At 37.9% G+C, this 26,060-nt stretch overlaps 1 protein-coding gene and 1 non-coding gene across 2 annotated transcripts; both read left to right on the top strand.

The window, feature by feature from the left end:
• The first annotated feature begins 751 nt into the window (after positions 1-751).
• Positions 752-10,305, top strand: LOC129250392 (uncharacterized). The gene is made up of 3 exons (XM_054890022.1): positions 752-1,117; positions 1,194-1,334; positions 10,232-10,305. Exons 1-3 carry the CDS (start codon positions 787-789, stop codon positions 10,303-10,305), a joined length of 546 nt encoding a protein of 181 aa, XP_054745997.1. The 5' UTR covers positions 752-786.
• Positions 10,306-19,783: 9,478 nt separating this feature from the next.
• On the top strand, positions 19,784-19,978 carry LOC129251117 (U2 spliceosomal RNA). The gene has a single exon (XR_008582924.1). It is a non-coding gene; the product is annotated as a U2 spliceosomal RNA (small nuclear RNA).
• The last annotated feature ends 6,082 nt before the right edge of the window (positions 19,979-26,060 follow it).

Raw genomic sequence — 26,060 nt, 5'->3', positions numbered from 1 at the left:
GGTTTACGGTCATATGCGTGTTTTTCTCGAAACCACGTTTTCAAAATTGCCCACATCACAGCTCCGTGAAAAATTAACATATCAAGCTCAAACTTTGATAGTATATTTTTAACAATATTTACTAGTTTTTAAAGCTATGGTGGGAAAAAATTTATTATTTATAACCCCTTTTTTAATAACAAAATGACAACAAAAAAATGTCGATTTTTTAAAAAACTTCAAAAATTTTACAAAAAAATTTTTTTTTTGCAAGTAATAGGCTTAACAACTAAAAATAATGATATATAATAAAAAAAATTTGGTTTTTTTCATTTCAGATTTTTTTTAAATGCGCGACAGTGTGGGCAGATTTCAAAAGGCGTTTCGGGGGAGCGGCTGTACAGCTGCCATTTTGAAATGAAAATAAATTAAAAAAATTTTTTTGTACACTCAAGACCTGTGTTTATGTAACCCTAAACTTTTTTTTACTAAATAAATTAATACAAGTATGAAAACAAAATCCATAAAAATTTGATTTTTACAGTAGAATCCCCCCTTAAGAGCCGCCGAACCGATTGACACAAAAATTTTACGAGTTCTTTTCTATCTTTGAGGAGGTGGTTTGTGTGAAGTTTGATTGAAATCGGTGCAGCCGTTCCTGAGTTATGACATTTTATGCTTATGAGCGTTTCTGTTGTACTGTTGTGGTTGTAAGTGTATTATGTTGGTGATGAGAATCGTGAATTAGATCAGCGCTGTACAATTTCGACGAATACGAGAAGATCAATCGTGAATGAATTGCAAACAATGTTCCATCAACACAATGAATTGGTGAAATTGTTCAAAGTGGCACTCGATCTGATGCCCGCCGATGGCCACAAAATCATAATAAAAGCCGATAAAACACCAATTGGGGAGCACGCCAGACGATTCAATGTACCAACGATTGATGAAGTAGCCATTGTTGTGGTTGGTGAACAGTTTCGGCCACGAGATATTGTTTTGTATCGTAGAAATGAGCAATTACAACGTATTTCAGAACTCCATCGCTGTTATGATGCATTGCAATACCCCATTTTGTTTTGGAGAGGGGACGATGGCTATCATATCAACATACCAATGATAAATCCAACAACTGGTACATACACATTTTATTTTTGTTTAAATATGATTTTTAAATAATTTTCATACACTAGGTAATTTTTGCATTGCAGGTCAAAAATCAACGAAAACCGTCAGTGTGATGAATTTTTATTCGTATCGATTGATGATTCGCCCTCAAGAAAACAATTTTATTTTGCGATGCAATCAACTTTCACATCAATATATCGTCGATATGTACGCCAAAATTGAAAGTGAGCGATTCAATTTCATCCGTCACAGTCAAGCCCGATTGAGATCAGAGGAATACATACATTTGCGTGACGCAATAACCAATGATGCATTTATCGAATTGCAAGTCATTTTGGACGAAAATATAATAAAAAATTGAATTCTCCAGGAGGAACTGGAAAAACATTTTTAACTTTATTTATTTTAGCATAATTTATTTAGCGTAAAAAATTGAAATGGAAATTAAAGAATCAAAGTTTAATTACAAGTTTTTATCGGCTCTTTCACCTTACCTGTATATACGTGACCACCACAATCAAATTTTAAAAAGTACAGAAAACGCTATTGTGACATCTTTAGAAAGTATGTTGAATGAAAAAAATCAACTAATTAAATTGTTTAAACATTTTACGAGTTCTATAAAGAAAACTTAATATGAAAAATTTCTTGCGATATAAAAAAAACATTTTATGTATGGTGGTGCGAAGCCCACTGGGTAATGCTAGTAATATATATTTTTGAAATTTTTCTTGAAAATATCTACGAAAAGTGTGAAAACAATCTCTTTTCTTAAATATCTTAAGTAAAAACTTCTAAAATATTAATTATTTTTGCCGATTTCTGTTGTGTGTATTTTTCACACCATTTATTCACTGTTTCACTTGTTATCAATCATTTGCAAAATTAATATATATTTTGTAAATTTTTCGTGAAAATATCGTTGGAAAATGTGAAAACAATCTCTTCTCTTAAATATTTCTGACGCACTTTTTTTATCTCTTTGGTTGATGCCTGGAAACTGCTTCACTTGCACACTTTACCAAATAAAACCCTTTCTTGTTAGTTTTAACACTTACTTTCACTATGCACTATTACTGATAACCTTTGGTAATCTTCTAAGAAAACGGCCTTGCTTAAGTAAGTACTTTTTTAGCGACGACCTGTTCAGGTTCGTTGAGCTAATGGTTTTGCTTCGGTTATTCCGAAGTGTGGGTGTAAAGAAGAAGTATTTAAGCAAAGTGTTAAGTTAGTCACAGCAGCCCTGTGTTACGATTAATTATTGCAGGCGGTCAGCTATAGCTGTGCCTGCTAATTTGTATGTTCCTATTCAATGCGAATGCAGGCGTGCAGCCACTGCTGTATGAATATATGTATATTAGAGTGTCCCAAAAAAATTAAAGTGTTTTTTTTAACGCATACCCTCTTATTTTGTTTGAATGGTCTCAAAACATCCAAAAATAAAGTTTCGTCTATTTATTATAGAATCACGGCAACCCGTGCCGAGTTGCGCGGAAACCTGTCGGTACTTGTATAGTACGGCGCGCGCGAACTGTCGAATTGATTGCATGTAATTACTTGTTTATTTTATTAGTAATTGCGTTTTTTTCGTGTAGTCAACATGTCAGTGGAGTTACGAAGTTCCAAAAAGGAGATATTTCTAATAGGGGACGTAAAACATCAAATCACCGGTTCTAAACTTCCCTCTAACGGGCAAGTACTGGCAGTTTTGTTCTTTATTATTCGTGAAGTGAACTGAAGTGTCAATGAAAGTGCAAATCTCACAATTTGTGAGTGTATTATTTATTGGGAAAAGGCACGTATACCGACCAGATCAATATCTAAATGTGTTAAGAAACTAGTTAACTATACTAAGTTTGGAGTGCATTGCAAAAAAATGCGAAAAAACTCAAGAAGTGTTTGAACAGCGTCGAAAGGAGTTTGTTTCAAACTTAAAGAATTTGTTTGACATTGCACATGCCGATGCTCTTCAATCGATTACAATAAATGAAGATAAGATCTTCTTGCAGCCCCAAAGAGAACCAGGTCGGCCCGGTCACTTAGCCGGAGTGGACAAAAAACTGACAAACAAAGAGGAAAGGACGCGCCTTAGAATCATCGAGGAGGAAAAGCGACGTGCTAAAAATTTTTCATCCTTAGCCCCATCAACATCATCTTGCGAACCACCACTAGAAAAGTCCTCTTCTGATTGTGAAATAATAGAATTAGAAGAAAATAGGCCCAGCGCAAGAGAAGCCTCCTCTCAGCTCGATAAAACTTCTATGCGGAAAAATATCATAACTCCCAAGTTAGTTGCCGCATTACACAGGTGCCAGTTAAGTGTGAGGGATTCTGTCTTTATAATTGAAGCTACTATTGAGGCTCTGGGGCACAATACGGATGAATTCCCTATAAGCAGGTCCTCCATCCATAGAGTTCGTACGGAAATGAAGCTATAAAAATTGATTTTCAAAACAAGGTCCCGGACACGATAACTGTCCACTGGGACGGAAAACTGTTGCCAGCTCTAGATTCACGTAAAAGTAAAGAAGAACACCTACCGGTAATTATTACATACGATAATAAAGAGCAAATTATTGCTGTTCCTAAATTGGATAGCTCGACAGGAAGGGAACAGACAGACGCAGTTTGGGATGCTATTACGAACTAGAACCGTGAAGACAATGTGCAGATTCTCTGTTGTGATACTACTGCTTCTAACACAGGCCGCATAAATGGAGCATGTGTGCTTCTCGAACAAAAACTGGGTAGAGAAGTGCTTATTTTTCTTCCCGTCATCACGTTTACGAATTAGTACTTAAAGGTGTGTTTGAAGCGAAAATCAGTCAAGTAACTACAAGCCCAGACATCCCATTATTCAAGAAATTCCGAGAAAACTGGAAAAATATCGATCCCGAGAAAAAACAAAGCTGTACAGAAAAGCTATCTTGTTTTAATGTTTCGAAAATTGACAAACTGCTAGAATTCTACAAAACTGAATTAACCAAAGAAATCGTTAGAGATGAGTATCGCGAATTAATTGAGCTTTCAATTATATTTCTTGGCGGAGATTCAGAGAAGAAATTTAAGATTCGGCACCAGGTGCTATGCACCAGGCTCGATGGATGGCGAGAGCCATTTATTCGTTAAAAATATCGTTACTTAGCTCTCAATTCAGATTTCAAACAAGGATAAGGCAGCTCCGTTGGACGTATGTCTGTTCATCGTGACATCCTACGTAAAACCCTGGCTCCAATGTATTTTAGCAGTAAAGGCGCCGTATCAGGATTTGTGTTTTTTGAAGGCCATGAAAAATTACGAAACAATAGGCAAAAGCTTTTCAAAAGCAGCTTTGCAGAAGTTTTGCCAGCATTTTTGGTATTTCACAGATGAAGTATCTATTCTGGCTTTATGTCAATCTAGAAACTAAAGTAAAAATGATTGCTAACTTAACTAGAGAAAACCCAACAGCTCACAATAAACGTTACATCCAAAGAAGACCTCTGTGGCCCACTTTTTGGTACGTTAATTAAGCCTTGATTTTGTTCTTTTACTAAGTTTGCTGATAGGTATAATTGATAACTGATCTATCTGTTTTAATTTCAGAGAAAAACATTGATGACTTCGTCTTAGTCAAAAGCAAGTTCCTGTTTAATCGACTCCAGATTGACGACAGTTTTCTGAACAAGTGCCCCTCTTCGTTGTCAAATGATGGTTCGTTTCTACAGGCTAAAAATAAGCTGCTAGGACTGAAATCAGTTAATGATACGGCAGAAAGAGCGGTTAAGTTAATGCAAGACTTCCATGGTTTGATCACTGTTCAAGAGGAGCAAAAACAATTTTTATTACGTTCCGTACAAGAACACAGACAGGTATATCCCGACTGTAAAAAACAAATTTTTAAAACAAAATTTGATGATTGATGTCCCTTTTATAATAAAAAGAAAATAAATACGAAATATTTTTTTTATTTTTTTTATTTAATTAATCTAAAAATTCAATTAAACTTTTCTCTATTGTGAGCCTATAGCTTTCATACTAACTTTTAAACTTAAAGTTTGACATCAAGTCGGCACGGGTTAATGACATCCGATCTCAATAATATTTTATATTTACGGTTTTAGAGTCAAATGGAAAAAAATAAAGGGTATGCGTAATGAAATTCCGAAAAAAAATTCTCCCTTGTAGCCTGGGACACCCTAATGTATATGTATGTTTGCATTCCATTGAAATGTATGTAATGGAATGAAAATTTAGGCATAAATACTGCTGCGTTAACTTGTACATATGTGAGTAAAATGTACGCTCCATGCAACCGTTTCCAATAACAACCACACGCGTAAAAAGAACGCTGCCTCGTGTATACTGTGTGTTGACGAAGAAGTAAAGGAGATTTTAACAAAACATAGTTACAAACCTTCTCCACATGTGTCTCTTCAATGTGGCAGAGTTTGGTTAAAATCGGTTGAGCCATTCTCCGTAAAGTTCATTACAACGCGAAAAACGGCTGAATTTTTATATATATAGGTTTCCAATACGAGGGGTGCCTTTTATATTTCGGGATTAGAGAGCAAAAACAAATTTTAATCATCGAAAATCAGTTTATTTTATCAAAATATTCTCCATGAAGATCTATACACTTTTGCATGCGTTCGAACCAATTGTCGAAGCACTTTTGCCACTCTGAATGAGGTACCTCCAAAACATGCATTCTGAATGCCGCAACCGCTTCTTCAGGTGTCGAAAAACGTTGACCTCTCAGTTTGTTTTTTACGTACGGGAATAAAAAGAAGTCATTCGGTGCCAAGTCAGGACTATATGGCGGATGACCCATTAATTCGATATTTTGGGTGCTCAAAAATGCAGTTGTTTGAGCCGATGTGTGAGAGCTCGCATTGTCCTGGTGAAGAGTGATCCGTCTTTGGCGATTGGTTTTCCTAATTTCTTGGAAGACAACTGGCAAACAAATGGTTGTGTACCACTCAGAATTTACTGTTCTGCGTTGTTTTAGTGGTACGGTTGCGACATGTCCACTTTTGTTGGATTTGGCTCATCTTGAAACCCCCATACAGTTGACTGCTGTTTACTTTCGGGCTCATACGCGTAAATCCATGATTCATTTGAGCAGTTCCTTCGACCAATCGACTTGAGCCTTTTTTTGAGCGATTGACAAATTGTGTGGGATCCACCGCGAACAAATTTTTTTGACAGTCAAATGTTTATGCAATATTGAATGTATGCTAGTCCCACTAATGCCTAAGATTGTCTCAATCTTACGATAGGTCACATGACGATCTTGCAATATCAGTTCGCGCACAGCATCAATGGTTTTCGGAACAACAACTGATTTTGGACGACCTTCACGAAATTCGTCTTGGGGAGAACTACGACCACGATTGAATTCATCATACCATCGATAAACACTGGAATGTTTATTAAGTTAATCCATGCAATGTTGCTGAGTTAATCCACGTCGAAAGTTGTAAAAAATAATCGCACCAACATGTTCACGATTTAATTCCATTTTTGGACCGAGATGAATCTTTTAAGTTACTGTAAACAACACAAATAGCGCTGGTATTTCAAAACGATCTGAGTACGTAAAAGCCAAAAATGTCAAACTTTGCGATACAGTTGTCAGTTGCCAGATTGCAACACCAGGGTTGTTAAATCCCGAAATATAAAATGCACCCCTCGTATATGCGAGTCGTTACCGAATGTAACCGATCATGCATAAAATATAATGTATGAAATTCAATGCATAAAAATAAAATGAATACAATAATGATTAAAAATATGCTTACAAAAAATATATAAATTCATACGTATCTCTCTGTTTCGGGCTAACTCCAAAAGATGACCGATATTTTGGACTCCGATCCACTGAAGTATAAGTTGCAGGAGATTATACTTATAATTTCGGCATATATGACCTAGGTAGGCTGGTTTTCTGCATTTATTGCACCGTAGAAGCTCTATATCGCTATTTACTCTTCGAAGTACTTCAGAGTCGGAGACACGGCCGGTCCACAGAATTTTCAGTAGTCTTCTTAGTATCCACATCTCGAATGCTTCAATGCGATTCATATCAGAAACTTTCATCGTCCAAGTTTCCATGCCATACAACAAAACTGACAAAACAAAACATGTCACAAAGCGTATTTTCAGATTTACATTAAAATAATGGTTTCTTAAAACACAGCTGTATTTATAAAAAGCAGCTCTAGCCATTTCTATGCGGTATTTAATTTCGATTGAATCGGCTAATGTGCTTAAATTTATTAATTCGTTCAATCGCCATGTTATTACTTCTCAATGTAAGACACTGATATTTAAACGATTTGTTTACTTTTGTTTTATCACAGTATCGACTAATCGTTGGAGTCTATCCATGCTGTCCGATATTAAAGTTGTGTCATTGGCGTATCTTATGTTGTTCATAAGTACGCTATTAACTTTAATACCGTCCTCAGTATTTTCTAAGGCCTTTTGGAAAATTTCTTCTGAATAGATGTTACATAGAAGTGGAGAAAGAATATATCCTTGTCATACACCTTTAAAAATGGGTACATCATTAGTTTTTCGCCGTCAATAAAAATGTATAATGATTGATTCGAATATAATTTTTGCAGTACTTGTATATCCTTGCCTTCAAGATTTAATGACCTCAAAATGTTGAAGAGCTTTTCATGCTGCACATTATCAAATGACTAGCACATGACTTCCATTACTTCCTCACAAGTTTGATATATTCTATTATGAATCACTTTCAGAAGTATTTTTAGAGAATGGCTAGTGAGACTTATAAGTCTATATTCGCTGCATTGTTTCGCATGATTCTATTTGGAAGAGTAATAAATGTTGACCTAAGTCAGTCCTGCAAATATACAAAATTTGAAGTTAAGAAAAAAAAAATAAACACTTGCAATAACTTAACACCAATGGCATGAGCCGTCTGTCGATTTATTTTTCGTACAAAAAAATTATACGGTTTACGGTTTTTAAAACCAGTTAAACTCTTTTATTAAGTAATCTCTGTATCTAGGGGCATATTTATTGAAACGCAAAAGTTTATCGCAATGACCATTTTCCCCATTGAGAATCTCAATCAGCTGTGAATCATTTAAGGTAAATTTTCCGAAAAAGACTTTTCTGTATGCTCTTAATATTGGGCAGCGCGCCAGGAAAAGTACTATGTTTTCAAGCTCGCCTAAATTACACATTGACCAAGTTTTATTTTCTGTGTCAAATCTGTTTTTATTTAAAATTACCATGTCACTTCTAGCCTTCATTATCCACATGCTTGATTCTATATCATATTTTTTAAATAAACCAGACCTTTTGACCAATGTAATTCCTTATAAATATATCCTACTAGTAGTATACTTAAAGCTTTTTGTATGAACATATTCATCCTAGCCTGGTTGTGGTTTGTTAAAAGCAATTTTGCATTTTCTATCCAGCTTTCTGATTGTATGTTATCTGTACGCTAAATGACATCGTTTTTACTAAACAAGTTCTTTAGATCTCTAAGCCAGAAGACTTCTTTCTTTACAACAATTTTGGACAGATAATGTGGCAGCCGATTCTGTGCATATACTTAAGGAACAGTTCGAAAGTGAACAAATGATTTTCTTGCATGTCGGTTTCCAAAAAAAGTATGGATGTAGGCATATGTGATGGTAGCTTCAGAATTTGCTTTACAAAATACTTTTGCAATATATCAAGTCCCCGAAGCGTTAATACCATTCTTCGCTGCAGCTGTTCTGTTTTCAACATGTTTTTTAAAATTCATTTGAGGAGTTATTTCCACTCCTAAGTAAGTATAGGGTGGGCCTATGTAAAATTTGCTTTTTGAATCTGCTATAAAAAAAAAACTAATCAATATTTTTTCAAAATTTTTTTTTATTTTGAAGATTGAACATTGTCATTTATGAATAAAAAATAATATCGTTCAAATGACTGCCACGACTGGCTTTACAGTAGGCCATTCGATCAACCCAATTTTTAAGCACATTTTCGAGTGTTTGGGCTCCAATTTCATGAATGGAAACTTCGATTTTGTGTTTTAAAGCATCAATCGTCTCTGGTTCGCATAGCGTTTGTCCTCCGGCTCCCCACAAAAAATAGTCCAACGGGCTTAAATCACAGCTCCGAGGCGGCCAATTGATATCGGAATTTCGGCTGATTATTCGGTTTTCAAAAACGGTAACCAAAAGTTCGAGTGTAACTTTGGCAGTGGGACAAGTTGCACCGTCCTGTTGAAACCAAATGTCGTCCATGTCATCCTCTTCAATTTTTGGAAACAAAAACTCGTTGAGCATGTCACGGTAACGCTCTCCACTAACCGCGGCTCCTCGATCATTTTCGAAAAAAAATGGCCCGATGATGCCGCCAGACCAAAAACCGCACCAAACAGTGATTCGTTGTGGATGCATTTGCTTCTCTACAATAACTTGTGGATTTTCTGAGCCCCAAATCCGACAATTTTGCTTATTGACGTAGCCACCGATGTGAAAATGAGCTTCATCAGAAAAGGTGATTTTTCGGTAAAAATGCTCATCTTCGGTCAAACGATTTTCTGCCCATTGTTCAAGCGTATAGCGTCCCATTTCGTAAATGTCAAATCTTTAAGTAAGTTATGAACACATTTGATATGTCATTTGTGTTACCATTCTCAAAAAAATAGGTGGTTCAAAAAGCAAACGCTATATGGCCCACCCTATATATCGAGACATAGTCTGTATTTCTTTCTTATAATACTATAATACCATTTCTCCTCTTTACTAAGTTTCCCACCTTTTCTGAGCACCATTATTTGAAACTTTGAGCGGTTTACTTTAAAATTCCACAGGTTGCAGTAACTTTCAAGGTTATTAATCATCACTTGTAGTTTGCCTGGGTGATCCGCTAACAAAGTGATATCATCCGCATACATTAGAAGTCTAATATTTTTCCCTTCTATGCTTAATCCTCCTTCTAAACTTTCATGTAAGTCGTTTATGTAAAGAGCAAATAGTATTGGCGACAATAGGCATCCCTGTTTGACGCTTGAGTTTGTTTAGAATGTATCTGAAATTTTTGAGCCATTCCATACAACTGTCTTTGTATCGCTGTATATATTCTCTATGAACCTCACTAGTTTCGTTGCAAGACCAATATGGCGGAGTTTATATATCAAGGCGTTTCTTGATACTCTATCAAAAGCCGCTTTAAAATCGACAAAATAGCGTAAACTTTCTTCTTTTCTTCGAATTTTAAATGGACAATAGCGGCTAAATTTAATATATTGTCGACTGTGGAGTAATTCTTTCTGAAGCCGGCTTGATACTGGTTTAAGATACTTTTCCTTTCAGTCCAAGAAGTTATTCTTTCGTTAATTATGCCCATCATAAATTTAGCAATGCAATTCATCCCCTTTTTTGAAGACAGGAAAAACTACGCCTGTTCTAAAAGCCTCGTCTACTTTGCATTTTTCGTAAAGATTTGTGTAAGCGCTTGCCACAGCCGCAATGAAAGTATGGGGAACATTTTTTAAGAACTCGTAAAGAATTCTATCAATCCCTGGAGCTTTGTTTAATTTAACTTTGTTTAGCACAGGTCTAACTTTGTCTGGTGAAAAAAGTGCCCCAAGCAGATCGTCAGCGTGGGAGTTATGAGCATAAACAATTTTCTTGTCATTAGCAGTAGGGCTCAGCAGGTTTTCAAAATAAACCTTAAATTTATGTGTTGATATGGCGGAACTTATTTTCAAAGCTTCATCCTTTATTTTCTTAACAAATTTCCACCAGCTAGCGCTATTTTTAATGTTGTTAATATATTTTATAAGCCTTTTATACCACTCTTCTCTATTCCTTTTACATACTTTTTTAAAATATTTATTTGCTTTTAAGTATCACAATTTATATCTAAGGGCACTTAAACTTTGAAATGAAGAGATGCTTGCACTGCACATTCTTTGTTAAACCACTCATTCTTGCCTAACCTTTTTGATTTCCTTTGGTACCTTATCGATGACTGTTCTATTGCTTCTTGGAGATCTTGAATATTAATATCTTTTACTCTACTTATAATTCCTATATTCTTATTTTAGTTTTCTTGATACTTCTCCATTTTTTGGACATTCCAATTCAACTTTGGCAATAAGCAACATATTGACATTTTGCAGGCTCTTTCACCCAACTTCAATTTAATTGGCAAATGGTCCGACCAACTTTTAAAATCAACTTCAAAGTCTAAAATTGATCTTTGTAATACATCTTTGTTGACTATACAGTAATCCACTCGACTGATGAATGTGAAATTTCCTCCGAGATCCCCTTTTGTTCTACCATTTAAAACAATTAATCAGAAATCATTACAAAAATCAAGCAAGATCTTACCTCTACCATTCTCTACCTTATCCTTTGAATTTCTTATTTCGAACCATGTATCGCCCCCTACCAAGTCTTGGAGTTGTTGTTGTTGTTGTTCCCCAATTCGCGCATTCATATCACCAATTAAAATGGGATTAATAATATCATCTTCTAGAAAAAGTGTAATAATATTATTTATTTCTTTCCGCCACGCAGCTCATCTTATATATGTGGGAATCAGTGTAAATTCCTCAGCTTCGTTTTTAATTACTAATACATCTACACCAAACAGGGTTTTAAAAAACCATTGATATTTAAGCGTTTTTAAGTCTGATTTTACACCGCATACTACTCCTTCTATATATAATATATATAATATATTTATAATTGGCGCGTACACCCTTTTTGGGTGTTTGGCTGAGCTCCTTCTCCTATTTGTGGTGTGCGTCTTGATGTTTTCCACAAATGGAGGGACCTACAGTTTTAAGCCGACTCCGAACGGTGGATATTTTTATGAGGAGCTTTTTTATGGCAGAAATACACTCGGAGGTTTGCCATTGCCTGCCGAGGGGCGACAGCTATTAGAAACTTTTTTTCTTAACTTTGGTGTTTTCACCAAGATGCGAACCAACGTTCTCTCTGTGAATTCCGAATGGTAGTCACGCACCAACCCATTCGGCTACGGCGGCCGCTAACTACTCCTCCTATACCTCTTCCAAAAAGACTAATGCGACTCGAAGGTTTCCAAAATGTATCAAAACTTTTGAGTTTTATCTGCACTTATGTGTGTTTCGAGTAATATGAAAATACAAAGGACTTGACATATTGAACAAATTCAGGTTGCAATGATTTGTTTTCTAAACCATGTACGTTATAAGAGAGTATATACCTATAGATTAGTCTTGAGCTCTTCACTTTTTTTGGTATATTTTTCATTAATTAGGCCTTTACATTTGTGTTTGTTTTCACAAGTAATTCTGGTTTGATTATTTAAATTTTGTGTTGCACAATTTCTTAGTTTTTTGAGTTTATTTTATGTTCTTTCAGTTTCAATACTAAATTATTAAATCTAAGGTTTATATCGTCAAATTTAATACCATAGATATTATTCAATACTTTTGTTGCATTCTCTTCGCCACTCACCAATATTTTGTGTTTATCCCATTTAAGCCATTTATTTTCTATTTTCATCCTGTTCCCCAATACTTGAATTTTACGCGTTGCATCCATGTTACGAATTTCTCTTTTAAATTAAAGTAGTCTCTGTTTTACCTCTCGCTTGTCTACGCGTAGGTCGTTCTCAACGGAAATAGCAGAGCCCGCCAGCCAGCTTTTTGATATTCCTAAAGATTGCTCCAACCGCTGCTTTTGTTGAGAATTCCAACTTAACTGCCCTCTTATTGCCTCGTTCATATAGAAGTTTAACGCCTCGAATTGTGTTTGCTTCCACGCCCAGTGTTTCTTCGCAGATCTGTTTTGCGGTTTTTTCCGGAAACGTTTGTTTTTATATTCCTTTGAATACGAGGTTCTTTCTATTGTTATCAAGAATTAATCGCTTTACTTCAGTCTTCTCGCTTTTCATTTTGGCTTTAGCAAGTTGACTTCAGAAACCAACGCTTTGTTTTCTTCAACATTTGCGGATACTATTAGTAGATTGTTTTTCGTGGCTAAATTTTGTAAATTTTCTTCTAGCAAATCTTTCATAAGCCGCATTAACTCCACTACATCCAAGTTTCAAACCGACCTCTTTTCTGCATCCGGTGCGATTTCTATCAGCATTCTCTTGGATTGCCGGGGGACATTTCTGCTATTAGTATTAAGTGGTGGTGTTCCTTGCATACTTCCAGGCTGCTAAGTTGCTTTTGATTCTTAATTTTATTGCTATTTTTCTTTTGTGAATGCTGTTTCTCGTTGGGAGCTTATGTCCACAGCACCGAGTTCTCAAGCTGCCGGAACAAGATTTAGTTCTCTCCCACCTCTCGTTTCCTCGTCAGGTTGGTTGCACTTGTCAAATATACGTGTGCACAGCAGATTTGGCCTTCGTAGATAAGATTAGTTATACGCCAAAACTTACGTTGGAGCCTTTGGAGAAAGAAGTTGCCGCCCTGTAGTGTTGTTCTTCTGCCGCAATTATCAGCAGTTTCTTTCGTTCTTAAAGCTCAATCGAGTGGCCTTGTTATGGTTATATTTGTGGCTGCAGCCCGCTTAGCGTGTGCCTCACCTTTAATTTCAACCGAACAATTAATTACCAGCAAAAAACTTATTAAAGTAAATAAATTTCGGCGACACACTTTTTTGTTTCACTTTCGCACTTGTGTTCACTTTCGCCTTCTCTTTGTTTCCAAACAACAAACTAATGATGCCACATCCGAAACTGAAGAGGCCCATATGGCAAACCATAAAAGGACGCTACGATTGACGAGATAAAGATGGCATCGAAGGAGGAGCTGAACAAAATAAAAAAAATGATTTTTTGAAGTGCTTCGAAGATTATAAAAATCGTTGACACAAGTGCATAATATCTGGGGATTACTTTGAAGCGACAAATAGATATTAATGAATAAATAAATAATTTTTGAAAAAAACGCAAAATTCGCAATACTTTTTGAACACACCTCGTATATATATATATAGAACAATAAATGGAATAATATTCCCGCTCAAGTGTTAACCATCAGGAAGATGAAGGAGGGGAAGGGCACAAAAGAGGTTAAATAAATAAAGCAGCTATAGGTTATGAGGTTGAAAGCAGCTATTATTGTGTTTAGTATAGTCTAGATTATTCGTTAGTTTGAAATTGTATTTTCACAACGACGGACGTACGGTTTTAAGAGCTATTGCTGATTTCTGTTTTGTATGTGATAAGTCACTTTCAGAAGGTGTTTCTGTGAATGTCGTACGTGGTTTACAAACTTTAAGAACTGCAAGTATTGAAAGGAATGATGGACATATAAACTATTTAAATACTTTAAGTTCTGTAAATGAGCATTCCGAGTGTCGAAAAGTGTACACTAGCAAAAATGTTATTGCTGCATCGAAACGGCGCACAGAAGTGGGGGAACCTTCAACGTCAAGTGCACCTCGTAAAAACAGAAATGAACCGTTTGATTTTAAAAATTTGTGCTTATTGTGTAGCCATGAGGCTAATGAAGCAGCAGAAAGGAAAAAAAGACATAAGTATAGACGGACAATAAGTAATGTAAGTAGTCTTGCATTCAAAGACAACGTAATTAAGAAAGCAGAAGAACGAAACGATTCCTTTGGAGAACTAATAAAGGAACGTATACTTTACGAGTATGATTTGATCGCTTCTTCAATATGAACTAAGCCCGTATCCGACATCTTTATTTGATAGTAATGGCATGAGAAAAACCACAAAAGCGACATTATATGACAATATGATACCTGTCGATATCGATCTTGATGAAAAAAATGTAACATACGTTGTCGATGGTGGATTTCTTCTGCATCGCGTCGTGTGGAGCGAAGACGATACTTTCTCCATTATTTTAGATAAATACATTAAGTATTTACAAACACATTATGGCTCGAAAATCGTTGTTGTATTTGACGGATATTCGGACTATAGTAAAAATATTAAAGCAATGGAACAACAAAGAAGAACTGCAGCACTTTCAAAATCATATGAAGTTTGTTTTGACGAAACAATGATTGTGCCAATCAGCCAAGCAAAATTTTTATTAAATAAGTCGATTAAAAAAAAATGATCGACATGCTTGCTGAAAAATGAAAAACTGTTAATATCACATCAAAACAAGTCACAGATAATGCTGATGTTCTCATCATCAACACAGCTATTGCCTTATCAGACCAACAAAACACTGTCGTCATAATAGGAGAAGATATTGATTTGCTCGTTAGTTTAATTGGACGTACTCAATCACATCAACAGGAAATTTATTTTAAAAAAGTTGGCAAAGGCAATGTTAAGACACAAATATACTCTTCCAAAAGTTTTGACCAATATCCTCGTATTAAAAAACACATTTTATTTTTACACGCATTTAGTGGCTTTAACATGACTTCTGCGCTATTTAAAAAAGGAAAAAAAACTGTTACTAGAGCATTGGAGAAAATTACCAATTTGGAGAAACTGGTGGAAGTATTTCAACAAGAAAACTGCCCAAAATCTGAGGACAACCTTGATTATTTCCGCTACACGCAATTCATCAAATTAACCAAATTAAATAAACCTGTACAATTGTCAACACTTCCACCAACAAGTGTAGCAGCCCGTCAACATATCAATCGTGTCTACTACCAGATTCAAACGTGGCTAGGGAAGAACTTAGAACAGTTTCAACAAAAACTCATCATCAAAAAATTCATTGATAAATTCGAGCTCATATTTCTACGAGCAAAGTACGAAAATAGTCAATATTGGAATATTTCGCGTTGAATTATTTGCCAATATTTGGTAAACCTTGAATTTTTGTTAAGTATGCATCAATATAATATAGGTATGTATGTAAATATGTCTTTCTAAATGCTCGACAACCGCAGCTGCTGTGGGTGAAGTGCGTGCATGAGCATACAGTAAGTTGCAGAAAACTACATAAGAGGCTTATAAAAAAGTTCTGTGTTGGACATTTCAATACTAGGACTAACATTTCGAAACAATTATTTTATGTTAACTGATAGTAGGCAAATAGCTAATTAGTATATTAATTTACGTATGTAGTTCTTCAATTGATAAAAAGAGCACAAAACTTAGGAATACATCTGCAAGATTACAAACTTATTCTGAAATCAGAGTATTTGAAGGTAACTGTCCATACAATGCTGTGTCTATGCATGTGCGCTGTGCCTATTAATGCGCGCTGGATTTCTTCAGAAGTTTTACCGAAATTTGTTTTGCTGTGGCAAGTCAACATATGTATACACATCATATATATATGCACATATATGTATGTATATAAATTCACATATTTACATTTGCATATGCCATCTTCCTGTGTGCCTGGTAATGAAGAGTTTTCTATAGAGGATTTTGATTTGGTTGAAGGGAGTTGAACAAAGTTATAACAGACAGACATAATATCTATACTATAAAGGTGAATGTCTGTACGTTGTCCGCGCATCACTACGAAACGACAACACCAAATGACGTAAAAATTTTTATACATTCATATTTTCACCCAATGAAGGTTAGAGGATTGTTTTTATGATGGAACTACCTATCCACAGCCTCCAGGCCGCGCCACCACTCTCATTCGTCACTAATAATCGAATATTTGCTTAAATTTAATCTAAAAAATCTAAGTTATTCCTATTTCCCACTATTTATAGCACACTCTAGACTTCATAATCGGCATAAGCTGTTCAACTATGACCCAAATGCAAAGTTCAAAAACGGTTTGAGATAGAAAATTGATAAAAATAGTTTTGCTTGATAATTTTCTGATTGGTTGTTTTGATTTTATTCAACGAGGCATAGCAACGGATGCCGGGTATTGTAATATTATGGTTATTAATAAAAAATTATTTTCTATGAAATTATTGTTTGTAATTCTTATACATATCCTACATACATATCCTAAATCCCTCAAAACTACTCCTACGCGAGCGGGGCCGCGGGTTAAATCTTAGTTTTTCCTATTTCCCACTATTTATAGAACACTGTACACTTCATAATCCGCATAAGCTGTTCAACTATGACCCAAACGCAAAGTTCAAAAACGGTTTGGGATAGAAAATTAATAAAAATAAATTTGCTTGATATTTTTCTGATTGGTTGTTTGGATTTTATTCAACGAGGCATAGCAACGGATGCCGGGTATAGTAATGTTATGGTTATTAATTGTCGCGGCTACGACTCGGCGCTGGGTTGAAAGGGTTTGATTTAAACGCATATGGCAATGAATGGTTTATTCGCAGTTTTACACCCTTTTTTCCTTGACTTAACGTTATTCTTACAAATGCAAATGAAAAATAGAAATAAAAGGAATACGAAGAAGAATGAGTGCGCAACTTTGGTTCACAAGCAGAGTTGTACTAAATAGTATCAATTCCAATAATTACAAACTTTAAATATCATTTGTCAACATTAATAAAAAATTATTTTCTATGAAATTATTGTTTGTAATTCTTTTATATACATATCCTAAATCCCTCGAAACTACTCCTACGCGAGCGGGGCCGCGGGTTAAAGCTAGTATGTATATATTTTTGGATAGTTTTGTCTCTATTGAACTTAGCATATGTATGTATTTGCTGCTGTTTAATTTGACCAGTTCAGTATATTTCTGTTAACTTGTGGTGGAAAATATGTCTGTGGTGAGCTCCGCGCGCAAAATGAGTACCCCTCGAAATTCCATACGTTCCTGTCATTGAGACTTCTCTATACATAAACGTTCTCTGACGTCTGCTCCTGGAAATGTAGAAACTCTGCATATAGTTGAAGCAAAGCGTTTGTTTAAAATAATGTAATCTATTTGATTTCTTATAATGTTTTGGCTATTATTCATAGGACATTTCCAAGTGTAAACTCTTCTAGGTGGGAGACAGAAGCATGTAATTGTAATTTTCATCCGATGCTTCTGGCAGAACTGTATCAGCATGTCACCTCTTTCATTCCTTTCTCCCAGTCCAAAATTTCACACAATTCCATCTTCTTTTCTTTGACTTACTTTAGCATGAAAATCTTCTTGTATGATATTGATTTCATGAGATTGAGTATATTTCAACAATTCTTCGTTTTCTGCATGAAATTCTTCAATTTCTTCTTCGCTCTTATCAGCTGTGGGAGCCTAGGCCTAAATTATGTTAATATTAGGCGGTTTGGCACTGATTTTTAATAAGAGCGTTTTATCAGTTGTGGAATCCATCCAATTAAACATTTAGCAATATCTTTGCGAACAATCATTCCTACTCCATTTCTATGGTTTTTATTTTGGTTTCCAGAATAATAAACGGTTGTGTCATTCGATTTAAATTCATCATAGTTTGCCTACCACTACTCAGATATGCCCAAAATGTCAATTTTCTACCTCTTCATTTCTTGAATAGTATTCGCCAGCTTTCTTGCTTCATATAGGCTTCGCACATTTCACGTACCTAATTTTAATTTATGTTCATCGTTGGTGTTACCTCCGAGGATTCTTAGCACCCTCTTTGTGCCAGAGACTGAAGGCCCTTATAATATTAAGACTTGTATTCATGATTTTCAAGGAAAGCATACTTCAGTGGTTTTCATTGCCTTCTAAAGGGTTTAAAGTTCTCTTTCTTACTTTTTAAACCGCTCCACTTGCAGATCAGGTTGTTTACAGCAGCCCAATATGAGGACAGACGCTGTTGACTGTTGGTCCGCAAGAGGTATTTCATTTCCCTCCTACCACCCATATCTGGGAAGCATTCCCCTATCCACCACCTGGGGACGCGCCCTCTAGGGGTTATAGTCTCCCCGAGGGGAGGATTATATATATATATATAATTGGCGCGTACACCCTTTTTGGGTGTTTGTCCGAGCTTTGCCTTGCTCCAGAAGTCAAATTCTTTGAGTTATTAAGTTCCGGCAAGTTCGAGCTTTTTATTTCTATTAGTATCACTGTCAGCCGCAGTAGCCGAATGGGTTGGTGCGTGACTACCATTCGGAATTCACAGAGAGAACGTAGATTCGAATCTCTGTGAAACACCAAAATTAAGAAAAACATTTTTCTAATATCGGTCGCCCCTCGGCAGGTAATGGCAAACCTCCGAGTGTATTTCTGCCATAAAAAAGCTCCTCATAAAAATATCCACCGTTCGGAGTCGGTTTGAAACTGTAGGTCCCTCCATTTGCACCAACATCAAGACGCACGCCACAAATGGGAGGAGGAGCTCGGCCAACACCCAAAAAGGGTGTACGTGTCAATTATATATATGGGAACGATCTCTTTTTCTAGCAATACATGCCTTACATCCATTTTTTTTTATTGACCTTCGCACTGTAACCGATAAAACAATGGGGTTTAGAGATGTTTGCAATACAGTAGCTACATCCGGAGCACTTGCAAAAGAATTTTTGAAGTGAAAACTTCTTTAGAATCGTTGGGAGTGATTTGAGGAAAAGTGAAACGAAAAAAGCGACCAACTTGGCTACGAAGCGTTATATTATATGTTGATATAAACGTAGCGACGAACTAAATAAAAATAAATTTTATTTTTTCTTGTGATTCGAACCAAGGATTTTGGATCGGAAGCTCACATTGCTAGTGGCTCGGCTACTGCTCCATGCTGTCGTTGCTGGCCTAAAAGTTATTTAGTTACGAAGCGTTATATTATATGTTGATATAAATAATTTTTGTGAGCGTGTAATTCTCAAAAGATTTATTAGGTTTATTATTTAAAATCTATTGACTAGGTAGTGTGATATCTGTTCTTATCAGCTTAACATCTGATAGATCCTCCATCGGAGGACAACAAATATTAAACTGATTTTTGGAAATGGGCGGAGTGTTTTAGGGGCTTGCTCTCCACCTCTGCCACGGGTTGGCGCGGTATTGCAGTACCGCCGAGATTTCGACCTTGAATAAATACAAGAAGAAATATACTAATATACATTTAGCTTTGGTGGGAAGAGACATAAATTTTTATATGAATACAAGTAGACGAAAATGGAAGAAATTTGTAAGTCTGTTTCTTCGGTCCGTTTGGGTATTTTTTTTGACAACATCGAAACCAAAGCATTTGTATCATATTTTATCTATCATAAGCCACTCGTATCATTTGTTGAAATTGAAAACATTGAGGATGAATAAAATAAAATGAAGAAAATAAAATATGAACTTTAGAGCAATATTATAATGAACCTATAATTATCCCGCTCCTAATGCTGCTTTCGTCTTATTCTCTCTCAGTTTGTCTTACGGAAGGTTTCACTTCTATCCCGTCTAACCGTAGACTGGTATTTTTTTTCTATTGTTCTCTTGATAATTTTGGAATCCTTGTATTACCTTTAGCACTGTTGCTTTACTCCTCCTTTTATATCTTTATGCATGCAGAAAACAATTTTTCTGTGATCTGATGTCAATTCTTTTCGGGGCATGAGCGAGCGAAGCCACCCTTGGTCGCCTTTATAACTCGACAAGATGATTTGTCTATCCTGTTCTTTTCTTTCTCTTCTTACTTTACAAAAAGTAGCTGAACAATATATTTGAGTGGAAATGTGGTACCAGTACTGGCAAAATAATTTTCGTTCGAGATTTTAACTATGTTATTACTTATTCAATGGTGCCATTCAAAAATTTATGAGTTTTGACTGGCAACTTGGAGCGACCGAGCTATCAGACGTTTTCGGCGTCAGACCTTCATTCAACCTACTAAACTTAACAAGGATTGCAGAAAATGAACAAGTCTCCATGCTTGTGCAATGTTTTGGCTTTTCGATCACTTACGCTTATTCCTCCCCTACCACTTCTTTTTGGGAAGGCGTGTGCAAGCGGAACGAACGAAATCTTATTCGAAAGATAAATCCTTGAGCTAAACTTTTTACAAATACTTTGAAATACAATAATTCTAAATAAAAATAAAAAAGGTACTTTATTTTTCGCGATTTTGTAAGTCTAACGCCAGGCCCCTTAACACCACAAAACTAACAAACGCAACAAACAAAAGGAAGAGAACTTGGATGTTTGTGAAAAGTCAGTAAACGGTTTCGTAATATTGAGATTAATGTCTGTGTCTTCCAAAAGACCTCAATCGGCGAAAGTGACACCAACGGAAGCTACCGAGTCCTCGGTGGCACGGGCGCTCCTAAACTGTCTCGCTCTCGAGGTAAGCGGAGAAGGCCTGTGGCTGAAAGATGTACATGTCCCTGCTCTGCAGCTGCCGTTAATGGCCGATCCACGAACCCTCAAGTTACGAGCGCGGTCTTAGCGCCAGTCAATGTGGTGGGAAAAGGTTCTGCTAAGCTACGTCCTGATCGGCGCCTCGACAAAAAGTCCAACCCAGCTGTCTGCCCGGCGAAATTGTCGTCAGTGAGGGATGGCGAGCTGGACCTTCGCCCAAGCACATCCGAGGGTGCGGCCAAGCCATCCTATTGCGGGAAGGGTTCTGACCCACGACCTGTGGATGCAGAAATCACATACTGCAAAGTTATTGCCTCCGGTCTTGAAGCCAACGCGAAGGGCTATGAGACAAAGGACGGCACCATAATGGTGATGCGCACGTCTCGGGCCAACTTCGAGTGGACCAGGACCGTGGTCAGACAGCGCACTCTGCCCAGTATGTGGAGAGGAGGATGAGACGGCGGACCACTTTCTGTGCGTTTACCCTGCCTTCGCTCGAATCAGGCTTGAGGCACAGATGTGTTAAGAAGTGACCACCTTGGCTCCTTGCCACCACAAGATCTACTCAGATTTCTTGGGATGACGAGTAGATTCAAAGAAAATTAAGAAGGGAACCAGAGTGCAGTACAATGGACTTAATTGTGTCTGATTACTCTCCCGACTTACCATATATAGGAGTACCTGCATTACTGAATCGAAATATCTTTATAAACTTGTAAAACGATTAGAAAATTGTATTTAGTGTTTTTCCTGCTATAGGCTGCCAGTTTTAGTTTTGATTATCTGCTACCCAGCAGTTAATTAAAGATAAAGTTTATCAGAAGTTCAGTGACATACTCGTATATTCGCTGACCAGACATTAATAAATCACTTTATACCTATTAACTGATTAAGCACTTAATTGAGAAGGTGGTAGTAAATATCATTTAAAAGGTTTTCATACATTTCGCAACAAACATTTGTTAACAACATTTTTATTGTAAAAGTTCCTTTTAAATTTTTTCTTTTGCGCGAGACCGCCATTCGGGATTCGGAGTACGTTGATTCGAATCTCCGTGAAACAGGAAAATGAAGAAAAAAGTTTTTCCTAATTATACTCGTATGTATATATATATATATATATATTGTAAATCCACTCACATCTTGTTAGAATTCTAGTACTAAATAATTTTTTAAGGTATGGTTCATTCAAACAATAGTCAACAAGGTTGCTTGGGCCCAATTGCGCCATTGATTTGTTGCGACAAGCTGAGCAGCAGTGTTACCTGCATTCTGTTTACTAACTACTTCTAGGGGAGGTAAGAAGCAAAGTGTATTCAGAGGGTATAGTTCTAAGAGCGCCGCTGATTCATATAAGTGCCATACGTTGAACCCTCTCAAGCCTGTTTCTAATCGTTATCTTATCGAGAGCCATCAATCAGACAATTTTTGTTTTTTTTTTTGTCGGGACAACTAGCAAGTGCAGCACTCAGACATTCATAGAGTCCATTGTACTACACTTGGATTCCCTTTTTTATTTTCTTTAAATCTACCCGATCTCCGAAAAAATCTGAGTAGATCTTGTGGTGCCAAGGTCTAGCCTCCTCGCTTCTTAACACATTAGTGCCAAAGACCTGAACCCTGATTCGAGCGAAGGCGGGGCAGATGCACAGAAAGTAGTCCGCGTCTCATCCTGCACTTCACAAGCTGGACAGAGTACACTCTCTGAGATGCCCACCCTTTCCATGCGCTTTGCCCACAGAAAGGGGCCCGTCATCAGTCCAACCAGCTGCCTGCACTCCCTTCTGGTTAATGACAGGAGGGTTTGCGACAGTTGATCGGACATGACAGGTAACATCAGTTTAGTCCATCTGCAGCCCCTCTCAGCCTGCCAAGCTCGCTTGTAGGTTGTAGTAACTCATTTGCTAACCGTGGCCTTGATGGCCGCAGAAGGGAGTGGCAAAACGGGCTCTGGGCCAAAGAAGTTGGCCTCAGAGCCCATCTTAGATAAGGAGCCAGAGGACCCGTTACCCACGATACCAACGTGTCCCGTGACCAATGTTAGCATCAGGCTACTATGTCGGTAGTTCAGCCTGGATTTACAGGACTCGACTACCCTTGGAGTGGTTGGGGGGCTGTCTAAGGCCATGAGCGCAGCTTGGCTGTCGCTGCAGACACATATAGATCTGCCTCTCCATCTGTTCTACACAACAAAGTTCAGCGCTTCTTGAACTGCATACACCTGTGCTTCAAACACAGATGCATGCATTCTAAGAGAAAAGTGCAGTTTTGTTCAGCTGATTTCCACGTAGAACCCAGAGCCAGAGCCGTGCTCGGTCATCGAGCCATCCGTGAAAATACGAAAAGTTTTACCACAACTGAGCCTCTGGCAGCACTACACTGTATCTCTTTTCAAGTCCGACTCTTAATGGTATGGAGTCAAGTGGCATGGAGAAAGTAGTTGGATCGAAGACCATGCCTTCTACTTATCACGACCACTGATACATAGGGGATAATAAGTCTTATCATAGCCGTTTAGATCCATAAGACCTTGCTAGGAGAAAGATCCCACGTTTTCCCAAAGACACATTTGCCCTGCCAGAAAACTGTTAGTGCTTTGGATGTCTTTGTTTCAACGTGTGACTTCCATAGAAGTTTACTATTGAGGATTACTCCAAGATATTTGATTTCTTTGGATACCTGGATTGTGACCTCTTTTAGCTTAGGCAGAACGAGTCCATCAAGCTTCCTCCTTTTGGTGAAGAGGACAATACCAGTCCTGGTAGTCCCTCCTGTCGATGGCCAGCGCTACCCTAGCAACAAGGTTTGCAGTGCCGACTCGCAGGATTTTCCAGTTTGATAGGTATGATGAAATGGAGACAGCATGAAGGAAGTCATGCTGATGGGTCTAAAACTTTTGAGGCTGGAGTAGTCGTCTTTTCCAACCTTTGGGATGAAGGCAATCCTCACCATCTTCCAAGAGCGTGGCATATAGGCCAGTGCCACGCATACAGAGAAGATTTTCTTCAGGGCTACTTTCACGGACTCTGCGCCTTCCTTCAGCATGGCTGGATATACGCCATCCTGTCCGGGTGACTTAGCCGCCAAAAGATTTGATGGCAAATCGAATGGCGGCCTCATTCACTACAGATCTGGTAACGTACCAGTCATGCCGAGAAGGTGTAGCAGCTCTCACAACCCCTCTCTATCAATAAGGGCTGTTACCGACTGACGCTTAGCTGATAACCAGGAAAGTGAGATTCCATCAGCCGGCTGAGTGTCTCACTTTGCCGCTCCGTGAAGGAGCCATCAGATTTCCTAAGTTACCTAAGCTTTGCAGTTGGGTCCCTTTTCAAAATCGTAGCCAATTTCGGCGTATCAGTCTGAGATTCAATACCGCTGTAGAATTCCCTATATGAGGCTCTTTTCGATTCCCGAATAAGGCTCGAGTAGTTCTTCTGAATATCACGGTACCGCTCCCAGTCCTCAGCAAAGTTAGTCTTGAGGGCCCGGTTTAGAAGTTTTCTCGACTCACGAATCTTCGGCAAGGACTCTCCAGATCTTGATTGACCACCCTAGTTTTGAGTTTGATAGGGTGAGATCAATCACCTTCTACATTCTAGCAGTTACAAACGTAAGCTGTGTGAACTTATTGTATATGTCTATGCTAGAGGACGCGAAAAATTCAAATAGCCTCAAAAATTCCTTTGCACTTGCTGCTGCCCCAGATTGTATGCTGGGCATTAGCATCGCATCATAGGATAAGGCCCATATTGCGCCACTCACAGAACCTCACGAGACTAGTGGCCTTCCCAGGTGGTGGCCCTTGTAAAGCATCGTAAGGAAAATAAGCAGATGCAATCACAAACTTTGAACATCCTCCTCTACCTCTATAAGAGACCTCAGCCGGTACCAGTGAGATGGGATGATACTATAAGACCGGTCCTAGGTCTACTCGAACACCTGTCATAAAATAACGTGGCCCCTTTCAAGGAGTTTAAGTCACACAGGCGGCCCCTAAAGACCCAGGGCTCTTGCACTGTTGTTGTGTGGGGTAATGTGTGCATCTGGGTAAGCCTTCTACTTAGTAGTGCAGTAGCGGCTTTGGAGTGCTGCAAGTTCATCTGTATCACCGTCAAGGGGCTGTAGCTACAGGAACCGTCCGAGCCAATCATTTGGGAAAGACGTGGAAACTGACCGTCCCAAAGAAGAAAATCAGACGGTTCCAGAACCGTGTGTCCATGACATCAGCACTGGCCTTATCCGCTCGCGCGACAAGAACAGCCCCTTCCTATCCTTCCCGGTTGCTACTCTTGGTGTGCGAAAGGACTCACCAAAGTCTCGTGCTGACGGACGGATTCTAGGCACGTAGGCAGGACAAGACATCCACCGTAGACAGGTCTGGATCCAGAATCCAGCAGATGACCTTCCTGAGGGGTACACTTTCTTCGTTGTAGACCACGAAGCGAGTGAATTACAGGTAGTAGGCTAGCACCCTTCTCGCTATAGGATAGCTTGGCCGCCCCCTTTGATGTGCTTTTGCGAAGGTCCAGCTCCCCATCCTCTACTGACGCAGAAGGGCCGGCAGAGCCACATGAGGGTTTCTCCCGCATGAGCCTAGCTCGCTGCTTTCTTCTCTCCCTCCCTGCTGCGCTCTTCGATTTCCCGGCTTCTTTGGGGGCTCGTGCCGCCACCGAAGAAACCTCACAACTCAGGCCCTTCGAAACAGGGAAACGATTTTCAGACTCTGAAGAAGAGAAGCTGGGAGACTTGGATAATGGTTGGGGCCTCCAGAATCCATGCCTCTACCGCCGAAGCGGGTGAATTGCCACTTTTGCGGATCCCACTT

Source organism: Anastrepha obliqua, chromosome 6 (assembly GCF_027943255.1).
Source record: "Anastrepha obliqua isolate idAnaObli1 chromosome 6, idAnaObli1_1.0, whole genome shotgun sequence".
Lineage (NCBI taxonomy): Eukaryota > Metazoa > Arthropoda > Insecta > Diptera > Tephritidae > Anastrepha > Anastrepha obliqua.
The sequence above is the reverse complement of the archived record's forward strand: the minus strand, read 5'-3'. Positions and strand labels throughout refer to the sequence as shown.